Source organism: Gastrolobium bilobum, unplaced genomic scaffold (genome assembly GCF_033153095.1).
Source record: "Gastrolobium bilobum isolate Gb01-03AN ecotype WA unplaced genomic scaffold, APGP_CSIRO_Gbil_v1 utg5255, whole genome shotgun sequence".
Classification (NCBI taxonomy): Eukaryota; Viridiplantae; Streptophyta; class Magnoliopsida; order Fabales; family Fabaceae; genus Gastrolobium; species Gastrolobium bilobum.
Window position 1 is genome coordinate 250,149 of NW_026898528.1, and position 16,175 is coordinate 266,323.

Here is a 16,175-nt window from a genome sequence, read left to right on the forward strand (position 1 = left end):
TAAATGGAAATAAAATTTAAGATTTTGAGTATGAAAATATAATTTAAGATTATGAGTTGAGATATAAACTCAATCATTGATATCATTTACTCAACTGTCTTTAAAGCCATTGATCCATTTTTTCGCGTGTGGGGGGAACAAAGTAATAGGGAAGAAAATAAACAGGGAAATTAAATCAACAGTATTTATCCACGGAAGTTAATTTATATAAAAAAAAATTATCCAAAAATCGAAACCTAAAACATATGTAATTTTTTTATTAAAAAACAAGATATACAAAAAATAGAAAATTCAAAGTCCATCGCACAACAACCTCATTTAACTGAGAAAAAATTCTTATATAAAGTGAAATTATTTTTAAATGAAGCAAAAACAGATACATTTGTTTTTAAGCCGTTTCTCTCTGTCGCCAACAGTTACTTTAGTAATCGGCGAGCCACCACTATCACCGGCTCTCACATAAACCTAATCTGGCATGCTAAAATGAATTTAGTGGGCTTCGGTTGTTCAGGGGAACCAACTGTGCCTTAGCTATTCGAAAATGAAGAGAACCGCATTAAAGAAAGAAAACGAAACACACATGAATATTGAACAACATATATATTGGGGTAGGGTCAGGACTCAGGCCCATATTGCGAGCGAAGACATCAAACCAGCCCCAAGGAAAAGCATACAATAAGACACTATCTGCAACCTAAAGTTACAACTCATTCTTTTGCTAAGAAAATCAGCTGCTATCAAGTCTACCAAAGCCATATACACTAAAATCCCCGCTGACAAGGAATCCAAGATACCTTCCGCTATGAGTGCACCTGGACTATGAGGGTCATACACCGAAGCAATTCCTGTTCCAATCCCAACACCCACCGGCGTAGTTAGTGCAAAAAAACAAGCCATTATTGTCGCTGATGATGTCTTGAACTGAGCTTGCGAGATGCACCCTCCAAGTGCAAACCCTTCAAAGAATTGATGGAATGATAATGCAGCAATTAGTGGTCTTATCACACAAGGGCTTTGTGACACTCCTAGCGACAACCCAATTATCACCGAATGTGATACAATCCCAAGCTCCAATACCTACATTGCACACGTGTATACTAAGCACAATAACAATGATTTTCTAAATAATAAAAAAAAAAAAACTATAAAATAACGCATACAGTTACCTGCGAAACGACGACGTGTCGAACGTCAGTTTCTTCCCCAACATCACCTTCATTTGCGTGGGAGTGGGAGTGCCCGTGCGCGTGGCCGTGTTCCTTGATGCTAATGCTAATGCCATGGCATGCGTCGTTACCATGTGAGTGGTTGTGTCTATGGTGCGCCGCGTGTGCATGCATTCCTACTATATGCATTCCACCACTTTCCTCTTCTCCGAACACCTTGCTATTCCTGTCCGGTTCGGATGACCCGACCCGTGCTTGCTCTTCGTTGGCCCGGTTGATCCCTTGTTTGCGCTCGTAATACTGAGTTCCGGCGAAGTCAAGGAGGAGGGTGAAGAGCGCTGCCATCATGGCGAAGAACCCCGTGAATGGAAACTTGGACCATGGAAATGCTGGCAAGCACGGGTTGTTGAGCGCATCCGAAGCGTCCGATAGCATGTGGACGAAGCCGGTGGCGAGAATCACCCCCGCCGCGAAAGCCTTTGTTGCAACGAATAGGTTACCGTCGGTGCTGAGGAACCGGCAGTGTTTTCCGATGAGTGGGATGGCGATTCCGGCCATGCCCGCCAACAGAATGGATGCGATCGCCACGAATTTGAGGACGAATGCGGCTGACTCGTCTCGGCAGAGTTCTGACTCGGTGCCTCCGCAGGTTGAGTTCGTCATCGATTCGGGTAGATATTGGAAAAACGATGCTTTTTCTATTTGGGAAAAGCACCAGCCCAAAGATTTTAGAAACCCTTTAATGATAATTTATTGAGCTATGCGAGCGAATTGTAAAGATTAGAACTTGCAATCTTTTCTCTAATTTTGAGTGTGTGGGTTTTCCATAACCTATTCCACTTTAAGAAAATTGAATTTGTTACTTTCAAATTGCATGAAATAAAAAGACATGCAGTGGACACCATTTGATTCAAAGAATTACCTGAGAAGAGATGAACTTTTTCAACGAGGTGCCAGAGCAGTGGCCAGAGATCCTGAAGAAAAAGAAATAAAAAAAAAAAAGACCGATTATATTGAAAGCAGTGCAGAATAAAGAAAAAAGAAGAACAGGGGAAAGGGAGAACAAACCTCAATAAAGAACATGGAAGTGAGACAAAATTTATGGGAAAAAGAAAAGATGGGTAGGGTTGTAGGCTGAAGAGAAACTCAATTTGATAATTATAAACAAGAAAAGGTGAAGGTTGGGGTTGGGAATTTGTGCAGGGCATCATCAAGTGCTGGATCGGTGTTGGCGAAAGAAAGAGGAGTGTCGTCATATTGAGGAGAGAGAGGGGGCGATACGAGGATGTGGATGCTTCGGTTTGGACTTTTTGCAATGAAATGAGCGCGATAGTGTCGACATTGTTTCATCACCTTTCTCTTTCTAAGATGTTTTTTCGTTTTTTTATTCTCCGGAAATAACTCACTTTATTAATTACTTAATTTAAGTACAACACCTTTTATTTTTAATCAACTATTGGATCTGTGCATCCAGGCATCTATTTTTTATTTTTTATTTTATCGTATGACCCTAATTATTCTTAGGATTTGAGGGGAGTTGGGTCATACTAGAATCGAGCGAAGGAAGGGTTCACATGCATGAATAGCTTTTTAATTTAAAAAATAATTAAAAAACTTATTTGGTATGAGTTTTCTGTTTGATTTCTAGTTTTGTTTTTGAAGAATTTTTTTTTTTATTATAAAAGAATTTAACATTCTCTTTAATTAAACTTTTCCTTAAAACGACACAATCAACAGGTTATGTATTTCGAAATTTTGTGAAATGAGATACACACATCAAAACTCTGGGATTGAAAAAGAAAAGTTTCACACATTTAAAGTTCATATGACATCACGACAGAATTTATTATGCTCCGCGATGATTATTTTTTAGGTAGTCCCTTAATGTAAAAGAAAGGATAAAATTGAGAAAAAAAAAAAAAAACAGGGGTAGAAAGTAGGGGTGTAAATGGGCCAGGCTAGCCCAGCCCAGTCTACGGCTGGCCTACATTGAGCCCAGCCCAAATCCGGCCTTTCAGAAAAATAGAGTAGGCTTAGGCTTATAAAAAAACTTTTTTAACAAATAGGCCATAGGCCAATTTTGTTAAGCTCGGCCTACAGCCTTGTAGGCTGGCCTATTTAATTTATTAAAATAAAATAATAAAATAATATTTATTTTATGTGTCAAAGACGCAAAGTACCAAATACCAATACCAACCCTAATTTTTATGTGTACTGACGCTTCTCCTGTACACGCAAAGTACTAAATACCAATACCAACACCAAAGCATCCAGTAATTATATTTTTCTTATTTTTCCCATTTCTTTGACTCTATTCCTTTATGATATACATTCTAGAGCTGGAGTATTATGTTGACTCTTTCTTGTTTGTCATTTTTTTCTTATGAGAAGTACTAGTGCATGTATAAATGGAACTTTCTTTGCTCTATACAATTATTTTTTTTGCTTAGTATCTGCAGTGGGAGGCCTACAAGGCCTGTAGGCCATGTCAGGCTTTCTTATTTTTAAAAATGGGTCGGGCTTGACCTACAAATAAAGCCTTTAATATGTCAATAAACCAGATAGGCTGACTTTTTTTTGACGTAGGCTTGGGCCAGGAAGGCCAAAGCCCGGCCCATTTACACCCCTAGTAGAAAGAGAAAGAAAAAATTGGTATTGTGAGAGGGAGCGCCAAATTATTAGGTGATCCTGGAACATAAAAAATATTTCCATGACATCATAGGCAAAATTAGGGTGGGCCGGGGTGGCGGGCCCCAACAAAAAAATTGAAGAAAAAAATTGTATATAAAAAAAGGGTTTGGTGTTTATCATTTTAAATGACATAAGTTATGTCATTTTAGGAGAGAGATAGACACAGAAAAACAGAAATCATGGGAGAGAGAAAATGGGTGGTTTTTTTAATTTAAAATTCAAACTTTCTGTATTTGTATCTCTCTTAAAGTGACATAATTTTATGTCATTTAAAATAACAAATACTTTACCCATAAAAAAGTGCTTAATGGTTGTTACTCTCATAAAATTATGTGCAGAATCTATTTCAGAGTTTTAAAATAGTTTTAATTAAAAAAAAATGTGGGGCTGAGATGTTGTTAAACTGTTACATACTGTGATAAGTTACTTGCAATTGCAATTGCAGTTTAAGGGATGGGCTATGACTGAGACTTCATTTATTAGGGACAATGGTGTTGGTGAGGGCTGCACAGAGAAGTTGATAAGAAATTAGTTCATACTTTATCAGTCAACTCTCACTTTTCATTTCATTTTATTTTTTATATCTTTCACTTTTCAATAAAACAAAATATATTGAATGGAGGCAATATAATAAAGGTTGAAGCTTTTTTTTTAATTTTTTTTTGTATCTTATTCAAAAACTTGACCGTTCGATAAAAAATATCTCCTCCCATTATAATATACAATAGTGATTAAATCATTGTTACTTTCACTTATTATGTCAAATTGCAAATAGAAGAAATAAGAAGATGACATAGGTTCTTAAAAAAAGGGGACGAAGATTTTTAGAAATGGAATGTAGAAAGACCATGTTGGGTGGGTTGGGTATTTATAACACATAGTTCACTATAACATATGAGTTCGTTATGACATATAACGAACTTCACCACGTGTCAGACACTCATAGTTCACTTTTACCCCAGCAAGCTTGTAGGGGGATGCCACGTGTGTCCTTTTGGCATATAGTTCGCTGGCTCAAGCAACGAACTAGGTGAGATGCTGGAAAATGGCATACTTTTGGCACCTAATTCACTGTCCTATGCAGCGAACTTCTCTATGCATGCCACATGTCCTGGCAAATAGTTAGAGTAGAGTGTCATTAATTATCACTTAGTTCACTACTTTCAGTGGCTATCAGAAAGACGCCTCAGTGGCTATCAGAAAGACGCCACATCAACAAACGTAGTTCGCTACCTGATATAGCGAACTTGCACACATGATATTTTGGCAAATTTCATTGTTCGTGTGCCACAATGGTAAAAGTTTGACCAATGTGCGATACACTGGTCATTGTTCCCTCCATTGAAGTGTTATTCGTTATTCTTTTTTATTTTTGTGGGTCCCACTTAAAAATTTTGTTGTTCTTCTAAAATATTCCATTAATAGGTTTCACTAATGGAACTCACTCATTTTTATGTTAGGATTATAGAGAAATTTTTCTCCAACAAAAACAAAAATATTAAACCCATAAAATTAACCCTTTACCCCCAACTTAGGTAAGATTGCTGCCACCAACCACCAATCAACATTATCATCATCGCTTCACCACCACCGGTCCAACACTAATCACCACCATCACCATTAACCCCTGCTCCCCTAATACACGTGCTTAAAAAATGTTAACTTTTACCGAAAAAACAAATCTTGAACTTTATCCAAACTATTGTTATGTACATAAAAGTAGATAATCAATTTAAATTTTATTTGATAAAAATATTTTTTTAATTATTTTGAGAAATTTCATAAGTTATTTTCTATATTTTATTTGAAATATGATGTTTATATTTATTTATTTTAAAAAGGATCGAATCTAAAATTAAGTCGAAAGAAAAAAAGTTTAAAAGATAATTCAAATAAGTTTTGTGAAAGTATATCATATATGATAATTTTGTCTATTAATATAAGGGAAAAAGTTTCCGATGTTACTTTAGATAACTTTATCTAATGTTCATCGAAACGACGTCGTTTTGAGGTTGAAAAATTAAAAAATTAGAGTGATAAAGACTATTATAACCCTGAGATAAATTAAAATTACAAAAATACCATGATTTCCGTCCCAAGACGACGTCGTTTTGATGAACATTAGATAAAGTTATCTAAAATAACATCATAAAAAACAAACTCATTAATATATTGTCTTCAAACAGAAGATAAGAAAAAATAAGACATGATAGATTATGAGTTGATCACGCTTTTATCCTTTCATAATTTTATCCAACTTCTTATCATATCTATCATTACTTTCTCCAGGCAATCGAAACTTATAGGAGAATAAGAATTCACTCTTTTTTTCCATCCTTTCTTTTATGCTTTTGAAGTTATTTCAAGCATATTATTATCTGAATCTATTATTTACATATAAATTATAAAACATTACTGAACTGGTAATTAAAATTAAAATATTATATTATCATTTTGGAAAGTGCAACTTTATTCCTCATATATATATATATATATATATATATATATATATATATATATATATATATAGGTTTACTTTTCTATAGCTGCTGAACGTGCAGCAATTAAATACTTGCCATATATATATTTGAAAGCATTAAATGTTGGGAATCATAACCATACACCTGTCGTTGTTGTACGTAAAGCGGCTGCAGAAATAATGTTATCATATATATATATATATATATGGACAAATTATTCTTACACCAGTACAAGAGTAAAAAGTTTTACACTAGATTTTGACCATTGATTTGGTTTGATCTAATGACTTATTTATCTAGTAAATCAGAATTGTTACATATAAATAAGATCAACGATCAAGATTGAAAGTGAAATTTATATCGGTGTATAATTATCCTTACCCATATATATGTAGGGAAAGAATTTTTTAATCTATTATTGTTGTGTTATGAAACATAATTATGATTCTCAGAATAAATATATGATATGTTATCAAACACATTTTTTTTCCTCATAAACTATTTCAAGACACAAAAATAAAAAGAACGAACAGAACAATTTTTACGCACACATTTCATGTATTTACGGGCTATAAAAACAAATCCATCGGGTAGGGTTGTCATTATGCCATTATTGTTTTTCTAAGGGGCTATGGGCCTAATGTTTCGTAGTATGTGAAACCATCTTGGGCCCAAAATGATCTTAATTTGGTAAATGGTGTTTGGAGAAGCTGAGAGAATAACTAAGGTGGGGGCAACATCAATACAAACAAGATTGTTAAGCACAGCGCAGTCGAAAAAAGAAAAAAGAAAAACCTCAAACAGGATCGTATGGGTGAAACCAGATGACTATTATTGGGTTATATGACTGTTGGAAACGTACGAGTGGACCACCAAGAATACCCAAGGTTATGTGAGCCTGTGAGGTAAGTAAAAGCACTTAGAAAGAAATCATCAATAATGACAAAAAAAGTAAAAATAAAATGAATGAAAGAATTTATCAACCAACTAATAAGAAAAGGATTCACCGCCATAAGATACACGAGCAAGAACGATTGAAATAAGTTAAATTGCGTTTGAATATACATTTCAGAAAACTACTTATATCAGTAGAAAAATATGTGTGTGGCGCTGGGTATGGTGTGCCAATTCCATCAAAGTGGAGGCTACTTTGGGAAATTTTCTTCTTACTACTGCCGTACCGAGTTGCGTACAACATTTTTGGTACGCGACATTTGGCCGGATTCCTGGAAAACTGAATTTTTCTAAATTTTAAATTTTCGAATATTATCGTAAACTGAATGTAAAAATCATATTTTTGAAAATTGAGATTCCCGGACAAATAAAAATTTCTCCTGTACCAAACGCCCCCTAAATTGAAAATTTTTAATACCGCTTGAATCCAAATCTTTTCTTATAATTTCTTTTAAATCCAAAAATTTTCTTTTTTTAAAAGTGATGTATGGTGTCACAGTAGCACCCAAGGTTTGCTCTTACTTTCGAGTTTATCGTGTATTTGTATAAGTTTATTTTTTTAAAAAATAAACAATTTTTCCTAAATATGTTTTTTTTTGGTAAAGGCCTAAATATGCTTTTAATTTACATGTTGTCTCCCTATTTCTTTCTTCCTGAAATGGCAAAAAAATTTAAAAAAAAGATGGAAAAAGTATTTTTCCACTCACTGAAATAAAGTTATATCCACTGAATTTAAAATGATGTCGTTTTGGATTAAAAAATTTAAAATAATAAAGACTAATATAACCTACAATATATTAGAATTATAAAAACACCTCAATTTCCATATCAAAACAACTTCATTTTAGGTTCACCGAAAATAACTTATACGCCAGAAATTCTTTACCCAAAGAAGATACTCGTTTGCAGAAGAAAAATTAACGTCAAATCAACAATGGAAAATAATGACATTTTAGGATACGTTTTTTTTTTCCAGTCAATATATTTTTACTAAAAAAAAAATATATATATATATATATATATATATATATATATATATATATATATATATGGTTTATTGTTTCTCAAACTACTTGAGATCAATGATGCACGGACATGAGACACGGGACACGACACGACACGACACGCCGACACGTTAATTTTAAAAAATATCATATTTCGACACGTTAGGACACGTTTTGATATTAAATAAATTTTTTAATATATATAATATAATTTATATTTAATACATATAAGAGTCCATAATTTATATTTCGACACGTTGGGACACGTTTTCGTACTTTGTTAAATTTTCATGTCAAATTTCTTAACCGAAAAAAAATTAATTTATAAATTATTCTTTTATATTTAATTAAAAAATAAAATTAAGCTTACCAAAAAATAATAAAATAATAAAATAAAATAAATAAAAAAATAAAAAATAAAAAATGTGTCCGAGTGTTGATCGCGTGTCCGAAAAAGTTGATTGTGTGTCAAAAAAACGTGTCCAAACGTGTCGGAGAGTTGACCGCGTGTCCCCAAATGTTGACTGCGTGTCCGTGTCGGACACGTGTCCGACACGTAAATTTTGAGAAAAAGCACGAGTCCGTGCTATATAGCTTGAGATAATTTTATCTTCGACTACTAAATCATAACCGTACAAAGATGGATCAATAGTTATGAAGGAAGAGAGAGAAAAAAGAAATCATAACCATTCAAAGGATCAATGGTGATGAAAGAAGAAAGAGAAAAAGAAAATCATAATCATTCATTGAGATAAGTAGCTTGAGAAAAACATTTCTCAAGTAGCTTGAGATAAGTTTATCTCCGGCTACCCCAAAATTACGTTGTTTTATTTATTTATTTATTTTATATTAATTGATTCTCCTTTGAATGGTCATGATTCCCATTTTCTCTCTCTTCCTTTATCTCCATCGATCCATCTTTGTACGGTTGTGATTTAGCAGCCGGAGATAACTTTATATCCGGCAGCTTGAGAAATGATAAGCCCATATATATATATATTATCTTTTTTTCTTTTTTCTAAGAATTTATTAATTCTTTTTATTAGTTTTAAGTTTTCTTTACAAACTCTTAAAAACAGAAAATAAAATGAAAATGTGACGAACACAATAAATAAAAATAGGAAATTGGCTTTATTGAGGAAACCTGACCACAAATGGCTTTACCGAGGAAGTCTGACCTCTAGCACAAAGTGCCTTCTGAATAACTTTTCTAATCTGATATGATACTTTTATTCAAATACATAAAGGTTTAAATAGATAATTCAAGACAACTTTAAAAAGAACTACCCACTAACACTAAATAGGCTCCACTAATAGCCATGACATATTCTTTAGGAAAGTTAAAATTTGAATAACTGCCTACTACTTAAACAACCCAACAATTCAGAAAATAATAAAATAAAAAAATTAAAAAATAAAAAATCGTAACATTCTCTCCCCCTAAAAATAACTCTTGTCCTCAAGAGTAAATTTAACATCAAGTAATTGAATCATCTTCAATATTCGCTTCTCCTTCACTTTCGTCCATCACCGCCTCTTTTGTCACTGCTTGGATGGTGAAAAATTGTTTGCAGCGATGGCTAGAGTGAATGCATCATTACAGGGAACAAGAGTCGAGCCGATGGAGGAGGCGCCACTATCGGAAGATGCAACACCTGGGAGTGGATAAAGGTTAACGCTTGATGCTGCTGACTGTTATGGTCCGTTTCACATTCTGAGCAGGAAAGATAATCTTCTGATTGCTGGCCTTATATAGTTTTGCCAGTCCAATAGCAGATGAGAGGGTGTTGGGTCTGTTATCCACCATGACGTACAATTTGTTGGAGAATTGGGTGAACATCTCCTTGAATTGCTCTGACAAAGATTGGACTGCGTCTTCCAATTTCTGAACGCGTTTGTCCATGCCTGAGCTTTGATACCAATTGTTACGAACACAATAAATAAAAATAGGAAATTGGCTTTATTGAGGAAACCTGACCTCAAATGGCTTTACTGAGGAAACCTGACCTCTTACACAAAGTGCCTTCTCGATAACTTTTCTAATCTGATATGATACTTTTATTCAAATACATAAAGGTTTAAATAGATAATTCAAGACAAATTTAAAAATAACTACCCACTAACACTAAATAGGCTCCACTAATAGCCATGACCTATTCTTTAGGAAAGTTAAAATTCAAATAACTACCCACTACTTAAACAACCCAACAATTCATAAAATAATAAAATAAAAAATCGTAACAGAAAATAAGGTAATCAAATACATCTTGTCTTTACAATAGAATGTAGAAACATCATTACTATCATAATTGAATAAATAATTCTTTTAAAATTGGGATAAGAACTTCATTTATTTGATGCTGAAAGAAGTCTGATGTTTTAAAAGGAAATATACGAAGTTGGGAGAGTGAAATATTCAATGTTGTGTATCGATACTCTGAATAGCAGCTTGAGTGTGGGCACAACGACAAACAAGAATAGGTATAAGAGGATATGTATCTCAAAGATTTAACATTTATTTATAGGAGAGTTACTTGCAACAGGTGAAAAGTACGATGAATCTGTTAGGAGATAGGATAAGTGATCATATCTCTTATTTCTCATGTTTATCACTTATCTTAATTTTTTGCTTTTAGAAGTTAGGACCTCTAGAGGGTCCAGAATACCAAATATTGGGTAACCTATAAGAATCAATTGTTTCAATCGGTAGTTCTTCATCCTAGATACAAAATGAATTTTGTAGAATATATATTGTTTTGCCAAACTATAGGATCATAACTTGGCTCAGAATATGTTTCATTTTTGTTACCCTCAATCGATGTTTCTGAAAGTAAAAGATGTTCTCGATGACATGTATACTAAAACCAGGAGCTTTTATTATCGATCTTGGCAAATCTAAATTGCACTCCCATCTGGATGTGTGAGCATGCGAAAGCGAACAATTCATTTCTTATGGAGTTACCAATGATGAAATGATTAAACTCATGAACCAGAGAAATATCATTTGAACGACATAGCAGTGGTGGAAACCGATGAACAAAAAGAAGATAACGGTGTTAGGCAAATCCATCATGAAGAGCCAGAGTCGTCCCTCGATGAGATATACAGCCAAATAGTACTTGATTGGGTCCCATGATCTACATATTTTGTTGATTTGTGGGTTGATCCTTGTAGAATTAGTGTTTTATTCCTCTGTCTCTACTGCTGCACTATTAAGATTGTGTGTATATATTACTTAGCTGTGTCTCCACTGCTGCTGCATGTGGATGTTGGAAAACCTTTCTTTATGTTATTTCTTTCTCCAACATGTGTCCCTTCCTGTTGCGAAATTCATTTATGCTTAATCTTGTATGTTGAATAGTTAGAGTTCACTCCATAAAGTAAATATAAAATGTATCTTTTCTTTTATGTCTAGTGTTGTTTTGTGTTTTGAAGGAGCGCTTTTGGCTGTGTCCTGATCTGTCCACATAGTTATTTGAAAGTCGAAGAAAATTGTTGATCACTGTTCTAAGATATCTAACTTACTAGTTAATTACTGTTCCGCATAGGAGGGACACTACTACCTCCTCCACCACGACCAGCGAGGAACTCTCGCATAGCCGGCCCCACAACACAATCATCGCCCGTGTCAAAAGCTTCATCGAACTCCTCCTCTTTAACATCCACCCCCAACTCAGGCAAGACCAAACCAGTCAAATCTTTCAACTCGACCATCACGAGAAAGAAGAGAAGATAAGCAAAGCCAAAGAAAAACAAAGAAATACCAAAGTTACAAGCTAGAAACACTGTACTTGAGATATCGAAGACCGCAGAAAAAGGAAGAATGGAAGGGAAGAGGACCAATGCAAGCACTCACACAGAAGGGAGAAAATCAGGAAGAAGAAAGCAAGAACACCAAGAGCCAGAAACTAGTGAAGAAAGTTTCGTGGAGGGAAAACCCCCCTTTAAATAGGGCCAAAGGGATAAGGATGGCGTACACGTGTACCACCACATGACTCTGACAGTAGGATGGTACAACCGTCGAATAATAAGCGGTTGTGATGAAGGACCCTATGGTAATTGCAGGGGGACAAGACACCCTTCACATCGCATTAATGCGTCGTGCTTCGTGACGTTTGAGTGCCTGCATTTAATTGCAATGATGGACGCACCCATCATTACTGCCCCTCGAAAACTGAAAAGCCACCTTTCCTATCAGAGACAGGTGGACGACCTAAAAAGCACTCCGCAAACCACAATACCAACCGCTCAGATCGCCAGCTAGAGAGTGTCGCCCAAGAGCCAAACGTACAAGACACCAGATGTTCACCGAGAGGCTGGGCGACCCCTCATCCCGCCATACCAGCCACTCAGATCGCCAGCCAGAGAGAGTCAACCAAGACCATTTACCTTGGCACCAAACTACGCTTGCTACCAAGCTGGGGGGCTTATGTTCCGGATGGCCCAACAACATAGTGGCCCAACGGTGAAAGCCCAAATCTATGTCCACGTCATCCCTACCAACCTTCAGCTTCACAACCCCCAATACGATGGTGCTCCCTAGGTGAGACACCAAAATGTCTCATCTTGGGATTATAACTCCCAATGAGACCTCCTCAGATGCCATACCAGCCACTCAGATCGCCAGCCAGAGAGAGTCAACCAAGACCATTTACCTTGACACCAAACTACGCTTGCTACCAAGCTGTGGGGCTTATGTTCCGGATGGCCCAACAACATAGTGGCCCAACGGTGAGAGCCCAAATCCATGTCCACGTCAGCCCTACCAACCTTCAGCTTCACAACTGTTGCGTATCTAGCAAGTGTACTAGTCGTACAAGTAATAAAATGATGAGTAAAGATCGTTCCCACGAGGATTTGTGTCAAGCACTGACTAGCCATATGTATTTGAGTTGAATCAACCAAAAGATCATTGATTGCTTGATTTCTTGTCACCAGAAATAAAGTTGAATTGCATAAAATTAAGATTTGATAAAACAAATAAAATGTACTTATAATTTAAACAAGTAGTCAGATGTCATTTTCCCTCAAACATGAATTTATGGATGAACCAATTTCCATTATGAATTATCTACTATGTGATGTTGATCAACCTTTTTCTTATCATCTCAAGATGTAATCCCTTACTACCCTGATAGACACATTAATCAGAAACCCCAATCCCTTGGTGATTCCTTTCTTAATACATGCATTAATTACTAAGGTCTTAAGATCACATCAGAATCCTAGCATCAATCCCTTGACTACTAGAACACTGATGATGAAGTTGTCAAAAATAGAGAAACAATGTAAACATGTCTGTTCTACACTATTCCTCAACATGAAGAATTAATCAAGGCAACTTCATACAATCACATAATAGATAAACAAAACATCTAATTAACCATTCATAAATTCAAACTTGAGTTCCATTGAATCAGACTACAAAGGACTCTACTCAAACATAATACAAATAATAACAAGAGAAGAAGAAGAAAGATCAAACTCCATTGTCATGATAGTTGAGTCTTCAATCTTCAAGTACAATTACATGAAAGTATACTAACTATTACAATATTAAGTCCTAAGAATTTGGAAAGTCAGAGAAAATGAGGAGTCAGATCAGATCTATGAAGGATCTGACCTAATCTCCCTTCTCCTAGTGTGATGGGGAAAGTCAAAATGGATAGGAGAGAGTTGCATCTGATGATCATCTTGTGAAGGCCCCTTGTCCTTTTATAATTTACAAATTACAACTGAAAATTGACATGGGCGCTAAAACGTTCACTTATGGACGTTTTAGCGTCCAACTTTGACGGATGCCCAACTACTTTTAACTGTCTTGGGCGCTAAAATGCCCAGATTTGGCCGTTTTAATGTTTAGCGCCAGCATCTTTTGTGCAGCAGGGCGCTAAAACGCTCAGTTTTGACCGTTTTAATGTTCAGCACCAGCATCTTTTGTGCAGCAGGGCGCTAAAACGCTCAGTTTTGGGCGTTTTAGCGCCCAACACTTAGAATTTTCCAATTTTCAGAATCTTCTTCCTTCTCTCTTTTGCTTCTTTGAGCTTCAATTCCCTATAAGAACAATGTAAATTTTCAATACAACTTCCAGAACTTGTATTTAGGACTTTCTAGGACATTAACCTCTTTTTCATCCATTTAATCACACAAATTTATACTAATTCGTGCTCAAAAACCTGATGAACTAAGGGTTCATCAACAACCCCCAATACGATGGTGCTCCTTAGGTGAGACACCAAAATGTCTCATCTTGGGATTATAACTCCCAATGAGACCTCCTCAGATGCCATAAGAGGTAATTGCCCCTTTGTCACATGCTGACACCGCAAGTCACAGAGAGTGCATCGCTGCAACCACAGTAGCACCTGCCGCCCTTAGCAGTGTCTGCCATCCTTAGCAGCGTCTGTCACCTTTGGCGAAACCCAAGAAGAGTTGACCCTCTTCTCACCAACCCACAGAAGACCAACATGACCTTCACCTATAAATACCTCTCTGAATACAGAGGGAAGACATCTTATGTATCGTTATTCTGCCCATTTTCTTTGAGTCATACACACACATACCCAATCTCCATTGTTATCTATTAGCTTCATACTTGGGACTATATCACCTAGCTTGGTCTTTACCTGTGCTAGAGGTATAACCCATATAGTGACTCTATCCCAAACGGGAACATAGTCGGCTTATAGTTCGCAACGGTACAATTACATATCTTAATCCGTTGTGACTTTTTTACTATAGTCATGCTGGCCCCAAATAATGCAATATTCAGTGTGTGAATAATGTTAAATAGGCGGCTGACGTTAATAACAGCGGATACAATTGGTTAAAGATTTGACTCGTACTTTATAAAAATGTGAGTTCGAATCTTGCTCACTGATATAAGGACCTTGTTGGTGGGTGATCTATAATTCTTTTCAGAAATTTTCAAAGAGGTTGAGAGGTCTACCCTGATCCTGGTGAGACACTGATGTCTAATCCATCTAAAATAAAAATAAATAAATAGACAGCTGATAATTTTTAACTTAAAAAATTAATATAACTAATATTTATTTTTTATTATTACTATTTTATATTACATGATTTACATCTAAGTTACCTGATAATTTGGTTGAAATACGAAATAAATTTATCATTAAATACTTATTCCGTCAAACAAACCATTAGATTACAAGAAAATCATCATATGATTTACTCATTACATAAAAGAATTAATAAAGGCTACAAATACAGCTTAGTTATTTATTTCATGTAAAAAAATGTATTTTCGATTAGGATTTTATTTTTTGGTAGTTTACAATAACAACTAAAATTATTAGGAGTAGCCTCGTGTCGTGAACCAAAATGTGAGGGCCATTTCTTTGTTTGCTGAGTGAGCCGAGGGCTATTATTGTAACTGAAAAATAATGAACTGCAATTTGAATCTTAGATTCAGTTCATTTGGTTTATAAAATGGGCTCCGCTCCATTAACGAATGACTCGGCTGGATTCGTTGACACGTCACCTCTGTCGCTACGCAGAAAAGAAATTAAGAAAGGCATAACTGTTACGTTATACAACGTTGATTTCATCGACGAGGCTCACGTGGGGCCTAACTAAATCAAAACTCTTGATAATGGGTCCATCCAACACGACCAAACGAAACAAGAAAAGCAACTTTCTTTTATTTGTATCCGAAGTAACTGGGAAGTCAAATCAAAATCAAAACCAAACCCAAAACCTCTCAACGACAAATTTCATTTTCGTGGAGGGACGCTGTTGTGTGTTCGGTGTCGAGACAGAAAGGGACACTTTTTCCAAACATTTAAAGCTTCTTCTTTTTATTTTTTTTGAAAAAAAGAGAGCAGTAAAACGCAAAGTGAGTGTGAAAGAGGAGAGTG

At 35.4% G+C, this 16,175-nt stretch overlaps 1 protein-coding gene across 4 annotated transcripts; it reads right to left on the reverse strand.

Moving 5' to 3' along the window:
* Nucleotides 1-371: 371 nt before the first annotated feature.
* On the reverse strand, nucleotides 372-2,403 carry LOC133317084 (zinc transporter 4, chloroplastic). 4 transcript variants are annotated; one of them, XM_061518899.1, is made up of 4 exons: nucleotides 2,235-2,403; nucleotides 2,089-2,140; nucleotides 1,167-1,864; nucleotides 372-1,077 (listed from the first exon to the last, which is right to left on the reverse strand). In XM_061518899.1, the coding sequence occupies exons 1-4, from the start codon at nucleotides 2,247-2,249 to the stop codon at nucleotides 622-624; spliced, it is 1,221 nt and encodes a 406-aa protein (XP_061374883.1). In that variant the 5' UTR covers nucleotides 2,250-2,403; the 3' UTR covers nucleotides 372-621. The 4 variants fall into 4 exon arrangements, with proteins under 4 accessions (XP_061374883.1, XP_061374884.1, XP_061374885.1 ...); XM_061518900.1 differs by having other exon boundaries at nucleotides 1,167-2,005; nucleotides 2,235-2,401; XM_061518901.1 differs by lacking the exon at nucleotides 2,235-2,403 and having other exon boundaries at nucleotides 1,167-2,005; nucleotides 2,089-2,205.
* Nucleotides 2,404-16,175: the final 13,772 nt, after the last annotated feature.

Coding starts and splice junctions, on each gene's coding strand:
- LOC133317084 (XM_061518899.1), bottom strand. Junction 1,865..2,088: donor AAAAGTTCATCTCTTCTCAG/GTAATTCTTTGA, acceptor TTTCCCAAATAG/AAAAAGCATCGTTTTTCCAA. Junction 1,078..1,166: donor GACACGTCGTCGTTTCGCAG/GTAACTGTATGC, acceptor TGTGCAATGTAG/GTATTGGAGCTTGGGATTGT.